This window comes from Piliocolobus tephrosceles, chromosome 5, assembly GCF_002776525.5.
Source record: "Piliocolobus tephrosceles isolate RC106 chromosome 5, ASM277652v3, whole genome shotgun sequence".
NCBI lineage: Eukaryota > Metazoa > Chordata > Mammalia > Primates > Cercopithecidae > Piliocolobus > Piliocolobus tephrosceles.
Window position 1 is genome coordinate 106,675 of NC_045438.1, and position 12,344 is coordinate 119,018.

The 12,344-nt window shown below is 34.2% G+C and overlaps 1 protein-coding gene across 2 annotated transcripts in view; it reads right to left on the bottom strand.

Annotated features, from left to right (window-relative positions):
- Positions 1–12,344, bottom strand: part of HSF2 (heat shock transcription factor 2) — a 38,302-nt gene that overhangs the window by 10,338 nt on the left and 15,620 nt on the right. For both annotated transcript variants that reach the window (XM_023197145.2, XM_023197144.2), the window contains exons 2-8: positions 10,238–10,346; positions 9,955–10,082; positions 9,074–9,198; positions 6,380–6,455; positions 3,420–3,481; positions 2,353–2,440; positions 280–428 (exon numbers count right to left, since the gene is read on the bottom strand). In XM_023197145.2, the coding sequence (XP_023052913.1) occupies positions 280–428; positions 2,353–2,440; positions 3,420–3,481; positions 6,380–6,455; positions 9,074–9,198; positions 9,955–10,082; positions 10,238–10,346 (737 nt within the window). The remainder of the gene's footprint in view (positions 1–279; positions 429–2,352; positions 2,441–3,419; positions 3,482–6,379; positions 6,456–9,073; positions 9,199–9,954; positions 10,083–10,237; positions 10,347–12,344) is intronic.

Below are 12,344 nucleotides of genomic sequence, written 5' to 3' on the forward strand. Positions count from 1 at the left end.
ATTGGTACTTCATAGTATAAAAGACCATAACGATTCAATGAGAAGTGCTTAACTACAAAATAAAAATTAAAAATCAATTAATTTTCAGTATTACCTCCTTTGAGAGGAAGAGGGGGTGAGGCTTTATCTGGTTGAATAATTTAGCTTAATTATTCAGTTAAATAATCCAAATGTGAGAAAGATTGTTAGTCTTTCAAAGAACAAAGTAGTTTTGAATTTTGCTCTGTAATAAGAAAAGTAATCAATATTTTCATACATTTTATCTCACAAACTCCTTACTTGGAGGGATCAGATATAACATCCTCATTAGTTTCTGGAATAACTGGGATATTTTCTTCATCTGCATTATCATCAGTAACATCATAAATAATGATGTCATCTGAAATCCTCTCCCTTGGCTTTAAACCTTCAGTCCTACTGTGTGGAACCTAAAAATTCAGAGAGAAAAATATATCTAAAAATCAAAATCATTGACTACCAAACAAGATATCATTTACAAAATAACTGGGCAACTACTACTTACTGAATCTCGGGGTATGCAAAACAAGTATCTTCTCTGCTCTTATGGAACTTACATACTAATTGGTACTAGTAGCACCAATTCACAGAGGTATGAGGTATATTAACTGTATTCTACACTTAACTACTACTTTTACTGTTAGGGACCCTGAAGATGACATCCCTAAAAATGTTTCTATGGAAAGATCTTCAAATTTTACAGTATTTTTTATGCCCAAAGAGTAAAAAAGTCTTAGGACTTCACTAGAAATTTCAAGCACAACCAGACAGCAACCGTGCTGACAGGGATACTGTTTCAGCTCAAGCTGCTCTGTTTTGAAATATGTTTTATTCTTATTCATTAAATAGCTTCACTAAGAGGAAAAAAACGCACTTCACCTATCTCAGTTACAGGTTAGCTTGGCTTTTTAGCAATGATTTTTTTAAACTTAATCTACAGATATATTCAGGCTATAGCTGTATAAGCAAAGTAAGTTCAATCCTATAAAGCAAACTAAAGTCATTATTAAAATGCAAAAAATCTATAAATTCCAATACTAGATAATAAAGTGGCAAAGGATGTGAAGTACTTTAAAATATATAAACCCAGTCACAAATGTAAAACTCTTCATCCACTTACATGAGCCTTCAATCCTAAAAACAAAATAGGTATGCTTATTTTCTAATAGCAGTGGGAAAAGAAATCAGACGTGAGGTTAAGTTTGATTGTCCAAGAACAAAATCTTGTTACTTTAATAATAAATCTGAAGAACTATTTTGAATTCTGAAGTTTGAAAGTAGTAACAAAAAGATAATAAAAACGATCTGACTTTGGACTGGACTAATTTGCCACTGGATAGAAATCTGACAAATTATCCGGAAAGCTTGTGACAAAATGAAGGTAAAAATTTAAATTGCTGGAGTAAAAAGCAGTCTAGTTGGTGCACAATTTTAAAAAAAGTTGAAAATAAAATAACCAATGTAAGAATATATAATCACATTAAATTATTATAATTACATTTTCAAAATATTCAATTATTATATAATATTAAAATGAATAGGACAGGTGCAGTGGCTCATGCCTGCAATCCCAAAACTTTGGGAGGCTGAGGCAGGCAGATGGCTTGAGTCTGGGAGTTCGAGACCAGTCTAGGTGACATGATGAAAATCCATCTCTACAAAAAATACAAAAATTAGCCAGGTGTGGTGGCACACACCTGTAGTCCCAGCTACTCAGGAGACTGAGGCAAGAGAATTGCTTGGGCCCAGGAGGTGGAGGTTGCAGTGAGTCAAGATCGTACCACTGCACTCCAGGCTGGGTGACAGAGTGAAACCCTGTTTCAAAAAAATAAAAAAAACAGTAAGACAAAAAAAAAAAAGAAATGAATAAACTAATCTCTATGTTTAATAAATCTCAAAAGCAACACCAAAAAAAAAAAAGCCACACTGTAAAATGATATGCACAAAATTATATTATTTACATGAAGTTTAGATATATGCAAAATAATACCAAGTACTGCTCCTGGATTCACACATACAAAATGGCCATGAAAATGATAGATACTAATTCAAGATAGTGACTACCTCTAGGGTAAGCAGGGACAGTAAAGAGGTGAGACAAGAGAGGGGGAGAGAGAAAAATTTGGAAACAGGCAACTGGAACAACTAGATTTGTGATGATTTATTTCTTACAATAATCTAAAGCAAATAATAAAAAATGTCACAGTTTAACAAAGCTGTGGGATGAACACTTGAATTGTTATTCACCACACTTCTTTGAATGCATGAAACACTGCCATAATAAAATTTAGTCTGACACAATAAATATAAAATAGACTCTAACTAAAAAATTACTTTATGATGGTGATTATCAGTTGGTTCTTTGACTATGTGCTGAAACAGGTTCTTCTTTTGGGCTCCATTAGTGTTTAGAAGTAGAGGCCTGAAAACCAGAAGAATTAGTGTTTAGAAGTAGAGGCCTGAAAGTAGAGGCCTCCATTAGTGTTTAGAAGTAGAGGCCTGAAAACCAGAAGAATATGCAATTCAGTGACAAACACAAGGAATTTAAACTCCCTCTATTAACTTACCCAAACACACACACATGCATACTCACTTTAATAATGCATAAAAAATTTCAGTAACAATAAATAAACTTAAAAATAATTACATCTTAGGAAAAGAAACTGCTGGATGAGAATATCTAGGACTTTCAATTCTCCATTTTTCTACACTCTTTTTGTTATAATAAACTATTCTCTCGAGTTATACTTCATTGCTTACTGAACTACACAACTCTATGAACTGTATTTATATAGAAAAAAAACAGATAATATCATAAGAACTAATTAGCGGAAGTAGTTAAGGTCATAAAGTTCTGATCATAATCAAGTTTTCCCCAAATCTTAGTGTTACAGATCATTTTTTCCTTTCAATTGTTCCTTTTGTCCATTATTCTTCTAATGTTTTAGCTGTGACGATAGTAGCTGCTAACACTTACAGGTATCACAACCCATGGTTGAGATACAGATTTAAAAAGACTATGAGCGGATTAAACTAAGAGAGGTCAAGTAAAACAAAGGTTGATGTTTTCTTTTGAACATATGGCCTCTTTTTAAATTTCCCTCACTCAGGCCTTCTAATGCTACTTTAATAATGTGAATGAAAAGTGAATATTCTTTATTAACTGTATGTATGTCTATAAAGTGACCACTTAGGCTATCCTTATCTCTCACAAACATCAGTAGAATGGTAAAACTAAAAAATAATATCACTCTAGAGATTTTAAGAGTATAATTTAACAAAGGAAATTGTTCTTTTGGGACAACAAGCATATACTCAGCTAACGTAGGCTATTCATAGTTAAACGCTAACAAGTCTGACTGTCTATATACAGGCCATAATGCTATATCATAAAAACTTACCTTTTACGTTTTAAACTCACAAGTTGGTTATTTTGAACCAATGTAACAATAAACTGGACAATCTGAAAAAAATGTAAACAAAAATTCTTTCATTATACTGTTAATTCTTCTGTCTCTATTACCAAGTCTTATAAAACAAATTCTATAATAATTTGTCCTCAGAATTCTAAGTCTCATAATTTCTCACATATTACCACTTGAAATCCATGTGCACCTTACAACTGCTGTCTAAAGAAATATACCAGCTTCCAGGCAGTTTATTTGTTTTGGTGATAAGTACCAAACTTGCCTGGGTGTAGATCCCAACTTTTTTACTTCAAATACTTTAAAGAAGATTACATTATGATGCAAAAGAGAAAACTGGTGTTTGATAGGCAACATTTTACTTATACCAGGTAACAGAGGCAAAAGAAACTCTCAGTTCCTTCAGAATAATCATAAAATTTTCAAGTTAGAAACAGTTGATGCGCCAGGCATGGTGGTTCATGCCTGTAATCCCAACACTTTAGGAAGCCTAAGTAGGAGGATTGCTTCAGCCCAGGAGTCCAAGACCAGCCTGGGCAACATCGTGATGCTCCATTTCTAAACAAACAAACAAACTCTGCTTGCAACCAAAGGAAAAAAAAGAAAAAGAAAAAAGTTTATTGCCTGATTCTATAAAGATTAATGTTGAGACCTACCTGTCAAAACTTCCTACTGACAAGGGAAGCTAATCTTTAATATTTGATTAAATATAGAGAGAAAACTGTCAAGATACACAAACAAGCTTTCATATTTCATAGTAGTGTTTCTTAAAGTGTGGCCCATAAACCAACAACACTAGCTTAGGAACTATGGATATGTTAAATTCTCGATCCCACTACAGAATTGCTGAATCTGAAATTCAGATCATGGGATCCAGTAATGCATGTGTTTAGAAAGCCCTTTACGTGTGACTGGATACTGATGTGAGTATAAGAACCACTGGCTTAAGAGTATGTCTTGAAATTACATTGCCGACTTCCTAAAGGTGCTATAAAAGGTGAGGATCATATGGTAAACTATAAAAAGTAGTGTATCACTGAGAAGCTATGAATAAAAGCCAAAAGTGATTGGAGCACTATTTAGACTCTGTGCAGAAAGTGTGCTTACAAGCTTTGTGAAATTACATGATTAAATAGAGTATTATCAATTAAAAATATCTATTGTATAGCTTTTAACAGTGAGCATTTCCTCACAAAAAAAGGCTACTAAGAGGTCTGCCTTATAATCAATATCAATTTTTCAATGGACCAAAATATAGACATTTTAACTGAAGAGTTTGATAGTATTAGAGTCTATGAAAAGGAGGGTAGCCGCCAAATTGCTTATTCAAGAGAAAATGCTAACAGCTAATGAAAAGACAATATGTAAGCTTAAAGATGTCTATGATACAACTCGACTTCAATTTTTTTAATTAATAAATGTTATGGGAAAATTCTAAAAACTTCAGGTTGAATTTATAAGAACATCAATCAGTGGCTAAATTAAATTTATTCTACATCTCAATTCTCTTTTGACACTTCCAGATCACATTATACAGGGATTTTTATCTGAAGAAGATAAGGCATCTAACACTTACAGCATGTAACTTCTGTACCTGTTAAGTCCTATAACTGAACCATCACACATATTATTCTCAATTAATCCATGTCTGACAGTAAATTCCAGGAGCAGAGTAAAAATTATTGGTTATCAACATGCATTATATAAACATCACTCAACAAAGTACAGAGATTCAAACTCAAATTTTAGAAGACAGAACGTTAGCATTTACGAAAAACTGAAATGTCATATAGCTATTTTATCAAATATTCTTGCTTTCAGGAAAAAACAAAAAAATCTACACATTATAGAGTGTTGTAAGTTAATATATTACCAAAACACTGTTTCTGAAAACTATTAACAGACTGTTTCCATAAAGTACAGGTTAAGGTACATCTATTGTTTTAAATCAACTATTCTTAACCAGGCTGCACATTAGAGTTGCCTATGAAAGTTTTAAAAATATACGTACTTGTACTAAACACTTAGAACTGAATTCTACTACATTCAACCTTCACTTGCACACTAATTAAAAAAAAAAAAAAAAGTAAATCTATGTTGACTATAGGCCACAGGCTGCAACTGCTATTCATCTCTGCTTTAAGCCTTCTCCATTAGACCCTGATCCTGTCAGTCACAACCCTATTTTTAGTTCAAGGGCCTTCTAAGCAGGAGCAATCAGAAGCTCCCCTTCAAAAAACCTGTTGCTTTAACTCAAGAGTCTAGTTTACTCATGAGCAAAAAATAGCTGCCTTAATTACTATGTTTCATCTCTTATTAGCAAACGAAAGCTGATATGCAAAGATTAAATCACAAGGACACAATGAAACGGAGGGATTCCAACTCCTCTATTAAATTTTTAGCTCACATACTAAAATTTAAAATTCATTTTACTATGTTAACTGCTTTTCTGCACAGACTAATAACTGCATACATTGAGAAATTTTTTGAAGTCATAATTTGGTCAACTGATTTGAAAATATTTGTCATTTATCTTCTAAGACCTAAACTATGCCTTTTATAATAAAAATCAACAACAACAAAAAAAAACCAGTAAGGCTATGTTTTCTAATTTTAAAAGAAATTGGTAGTGTATTAATTAAGCCCATAAAAATAAAGTGTTTCAAAGTTGTTATATTAGGCAAAAGATTATTTACTAAAAGCTACTGAGACATTATCTGCAAGTATGGAATAACTATCTTTAGCTAGTGAGAAATTTTTTATTAAAAATATGTTACACTTGGCTTAATTTCATTTCATTTTTTACTTCGATCTGTGCATCCAATATGTAAGAAACTAAGATCAATCACAGACACTCAATACTGACTTTTTTGGGTCACAATACAGTACCCATTAAACAAACGCAAATTACGGTCCTAGGGAAAAGAGCTTCTTACCTTTCGAATAACCTGTTGCTGTTGTGCATGCTTTGCTCGTAATTCTGACACTTCCTTCCAAAGGGACTCATTCTCACTATGTTATAATTTATTAAGCAACAAAATAAAACAAAAAAATCAGTCAGAAAACCAGACCACAATATCTTTAATTAAGAAAACCAGACAACTTAACTACACTTATTTTTACTCTATATATATTTACGAGACTAAGAAAACTTTGGTTCAATTACATAGGAATGACAACTACCTTGACACAACTCCTGAATCATTCCTTTTTTTAAAAAAAAAGGCAGAGCTTTGCTCTGTCACCCAGGCTGAAGTGCAGTGGTACGATCTCCACTCATTGCAATCTTCGCCTCCAAGGTTCAAGCAATTCTCGTGCCTCAGCTTCCTAAGTAGCTGGGATTACAGGCATGTGTCACCACAACTGGCTAATTTTTTTGTATTTTTAGTAGAAACGGGGTTTCACCATGTTGGCCAGACTGATTTCAAACTCCTGACTCTCAGGTGATCTACCCACCTCGGCCTCCCAAAGTGCTGGGATTACAGGTGTGAGCCACCACGCTCAGCACCAGAATCATTCCTTCTTAAGTGTATTATCTGCTACTCATGGCAATATATACACAGAAACTTAAAGACATATGCCTACATCGATATAGTAGTTGGCAATTTACTACTTTTGACAATCTGGCTCATTACTTTTTGCTTAAAAAAAAATAAGCTAGTCTTTCGACTGTGGCTACCAAGTGAATTCAGGCCTTCCTAATCTAACCTTGGGAAACAAAGGGTAGTGATATATACCCAGTACTTACTATACTCCAAGCACTATGCTAGACATTTTATGTGTATTACTTATTTAAAAATTCTCTAAAACCCACCAAGAAATAAGTCATTATCTCTATTCTATAGATGAGGACACTGAGGTACAGAGAATTGAAGGGAATTGCTCAAGATCATACAAATAATTTGGTAAGTGTTGAAGTCAAACTAAAGTCTGTCAGATTTTAAAACTATCTTAAGATCTATCTCAAACAAAAGCATATGTAAACCACTAAAATGTTATTCTGAAAAAGCATATCCAATAATATGGATATTAACTTGCACAATAACTTGCCAAATATGAATAGCTCCTTCTTTGTTCACCTTTTTAAATTGAAACTGCATTATGCTGTTAAATATAAGCAGCGTGGATAATGCTGAAAAGACATGACAGACACTCTACTTATTAAATGCTTTAATTATCCATCTTTTGTTAATCTCCACAAATCATCTTCTTCAATCCAAACTAATATAAAAGGAACTGGAGATTTACATATAAAGGTAAACCAAAGGAGATGTTAATATTTACTGAATAACTACTGTATTTTTCTGATTCAAATTTTAAAATGTTGTTACCTGCTTACTAAATAAAGATACATAGGGCCGGGTGCGGTGGCTCATGCCTATAATCCCAGCACTTTGAAAGGCCGATGTGGGCGGATCACTTGAGGTCAGAAGTTTGAGAACAGCCTGGCCAACATGGTGAAACCCCATCTCAACTGAAACTACAAAAATTAGCTGGCACATGCCTGTAATCCCAGCTACTAGGGAGGCTGAGGCACAAGAATCCCTTGAACCAGGAGGCAGAGGTTGCAGTAAGGTGAGATCAAGTCACTGCACTCCAGACTGGGTAACAGAGTGAGACTGTGTCTCAAAACAAAAACAAAAACAAACAAACAAAAAAAAGATAAGAAGAAAGCTTCCTCTAAGACACAAAAGATGATTTGGGGATCACTTTCTTTAAGGGCTAAAACTGTGGTCCAAGGAACTGGATCAAAGAGCAGCTAGCATACACAAGATACATACAGTAAACCAGTTGTTAAATAAAGTACACAAAAAGGGAAAGCCTAAAGCTTATTAAAAAATAAATCAAAGTCATAGGTTCCTCTTTTAATGAAGATATTTGAGTTATGATTAACTAAAGTAATGTCCCACATTTGATATGGAAGAGAGAATACGTAAACTACTCTTAAGCCCTTGGCACCTACTAGGATACAGAAAAATTCCAGCTATTTACTAAGAAGAGTAATACACCATCTACTCTATATACAAGTTATTAGTATGGCAAGTTAGAATAATGGTGCCAAGAAATGTAGTAAAATACAATGAAGCATCTTTCTGTAGATAAAAGGTCTGAATAACACTTTTCCAAGTCTATATGAAATAAGCATTAAGCAGGGCAACTCTCTTGTATTATTGTTTTCCGATTTTTTGTGTCCTACTTTTTCTTAAGAGCCCACCCAGAGAAGTCTTAAGCGACAGCCACTAAAAAAGGATGGGTAACATACAGGGTTTTTATGTCATATGCCCTCACTGTCTACGAACACCATATGAGCTAACCTAAGTAGAATGCTATTTCCTACATCATCTTAAAGACCTAATGTTTATCGCTAAGACTTATACATCAAATTGTTTTGATATGCTTAGGTTTATATCTTCTTCTGACTATCATAATGAAAACAATATTAGGGTAAAGTCTATGGCCACAAATCAAAGTAAAGGGAACCAATACTTGCAGAAAAATGACCTTTGATCTTGGCTTCAACAAAGTGATCTGAGTACGTACAATAAAACATCAGACAACCTCCAAACCCAACACACACAGACAAATATCCAATTCCCACATTAAAATTATATTTGGAAATAAAACTTTACCTTTTTAATTCAGAAAGCCTGGACTCAATAGTTTCCTGTTTTATTTGAACCTTCTGAGCACTACTTATAATTTTTGTTAAATCTTCCTGACGAATTTTATTTTCTTCTGGTTTTGAAGATGAAACCTTTGAAAAAGTAAATTTAGAAAATCAAAGGAACAGTAAACACTCATGATTGTAACTCAAAGCTGCCCTATCAGAAGAGGTTTTCGTAGCCTGTTCAGGAAGTGAGATTTGGTTCCAAAAGCCCGGGATGAAATGCTAGGGAAAGAATAAACTTCACAGCTCAATGGGAGGGAATGCAAGGAATAATGTACTTAAAAAAATGTTTTTTAATGTGAAAAAGTTTCCACAAGCAGGAATATCTTAGGGTCTTTTATTCTCCCCTTATGCCAAACTCCTTGCAGTTTCCCCCAAGCCTCTTTATTGCCACATTCCACATTTAATTAAATTTATGCAGTAAGAGGTTCATGCTAGGCCATTTTCTTCCATGGTCCACTCCTTTTATAGATTTAGTAAAATATCTTGTTTTACCAAAAGATATTATGCATTACAAAATGTATTACTGAAAGTATTTCTGAAAGCCTACTATGTGGGCATATTTATATTATTAGAAAAGACTTATTGTAGGCACTGTATATACAATAGCAAACTATACAAAAAGCCTTCCAGGGAGCTCACATTCTAGCAGGAACTTATTTTATTTTATTTTTAAGCTAACTTAGGAAAAAAATACAGGGAAACAAGTAAAACTTTATTTTCCTAATTCATCCCAACAAGGAACAGTTGTGTATTTCTGTACTTTCAACAGGTGAAATAAAAATCTTGGTCAAGCACACTCCAGGTCAATACCCGAATCAGCTCATGTTCACAATAGCTCACCTTCCTTTTAATGTTCTCCAACAAGTCATCCTGTCCTTGTTTGAAGTAAGGATGCTGAAATTCTACAGGACCATCTCTTTCTTGCTTTACAATTCCAGAGTCGATATGTACTACTTTACGGAAACCATCTGAAAAAGATTCAAAATTCAAATAACTAAAATAAATGAGTCAAAACTTGGTGGTCCTGGTATGGAATAATTTTCCTTTACCACCCTAATGGGGGAAAAATGGCTTCATCAGTAGCTGATAATAGTACTCCAAATAAACTGCTGTCCATACTCACACATATTCAGCTGCCTCACAAAGCTTGCCATGTTATTGTGCTTGAAATATTTGGGAAGAATTTCTTTTGCAAATCGTTGCTCATCCAAGACCAGAAAACTCTGGCCATTCTACAAGGGAAAAAAAAAGAAGAAAAAGTCAATTAGTTAAGTTCCTATGACACATGGTGATATATTTATACATCACAGAACTGTCTTGAGTAGTCCTTCCTAGATGTCTTCAGACTAACATTCTATTCTTGATAACAGGAACAACAAATGAATTGCAATTAAATACCAAACTGCAACTAAGCTTTTTGATGTCAACCTCAAAAGTTGAGGAATATATCTCAAACCAAATGCCACATCACACTCTATGGTGAAATATTAGAAGAATTTCCACTAAACCAGAAATGAGAAAATGAAATACAATTATGTAGCCAGCAGAATTAACATTGTTTTAAAACTAGTGCAATAAAGACCAAAAAAAAAAAAAAAAAAGATTTTGAGAGTATGATTACTTGCAGTAGACATAATTGTATCTTTGTACAATCTATTTATTTATTTATTATTTTTTATTATACTTTAAGTTCTAGGGTGCACGTGCACAATGTGCAGGTTTGTTACATATGTATACATGTGCCATGTTGGTATGCTGTACCCGTTAACTCATCATTTACATTAGGTATATCTCCTAATGCTATCCCTCCCCCGCCACCCCACCCCATGACAGGCCCCAGTATGTGATGTTCCCCTTCCTGTGTCCAAGTGTTCTCACTGTTCAATTCCCACCTATGAGTGGGAACATGTGGTGTTTAGTTTTCTGTTCTTGCGATAGTTTGCTGAGAATGATGGTTTCTAGCTGCATCCAGGTCCCTACAAAGGACACAAACTCATCCTTTTTTATGGCTGCATAGTATTCCATGGTGTATATGTGCCACATTTTCTTAATCCAGTCTGTCACTGATGGACATTTGGGTTGATTACAAGTCTTTGCTATTGTGAATAGTGCCACAATAAACATATGTGTGCATGTGTCTTTATAGTAGCATGATTTATAATCCTTTGGGTATATACCCAGTAATGGGATGGCTGGGTCAAATGGTATTTCTAGTTCTAGATCCTTGAGGAATCACCACACTGTCTTCCACAATAGTTGAAGTAGTTTACAGTCCCACCAACAGTGTAAAAGAGTTCCTATTTCTCCACATCCTCTCCAGCATGTTGTTTCCTGACTTTTTAATGATCGCCATTCTAACTGGTGTGAGATCGTATCTCATTGTGGTTTTGGTTTCCATTTCTCTGATGGCGAGTGATGATGAGCATTTTTTCATGTGTCTGTTGCCTGCATGAATGCCTTCTTTTGAGAAGTGTCTGTTCATATCCTTCACCCACTTTTTGATGGGGTTGTTTTTTTCTTGTAAATTTGTTTGAGTTCTTTGTAGGTTCTGCTTTGTCAGATGAGTAGATTGAAAAAATTATCTCCCATTCTGTTGGTTGCCTGTTCACTCTGATGGTAGTTTCTTTTGCTGTGCAGAAACTCTTTAGTTTAATTAGATCCCATTTGTCAATTTTGGCTTTTGTTCCCATTGCTTTTGGCATTTTGGTCATGAAGTCCTTGCCCACGCCTATGTCCTGAATGGTATTGCCTAAGTTTACTTCTAGGGTTTTTAGGGTTTTAGGTCTAACATTGAAGTTTCTAATCCATCTTGAATTAACTTTCGTATAAGGTGTAAAGAAGGAATCCAGTTTCAGCTTTCTACATATGGTTAGCCTATTATTAAATAGGGAATCCTTTCCCCATTTCTTGTTTTTGTCAGGTTTGTTAAAGATCAGATGGCTGTAGATGTGTGGTATTATTTCTGAGGACTCTGTTCTGTTCCATTAGTCTATATCTCTGTTTTGGTACCAGTACCATGCTGTTTTGGTTACTGTAGCCTTGTAGTATAGTTTGAAGTCAGGTAGCGTGATACCTCCAGCTTTGTTCTTTTGGCTTAGGATTGTCTTGGCAATGCAGGCTCTTTTTTGGTTCCATATGAACGTTAAAGTAGTTTTTCCCAATTCTGTGAAGAAAGTCATTGGTAGCTTAATGGGGATGGCACTAAATCTATAAATTACCTTGGGCAGTAT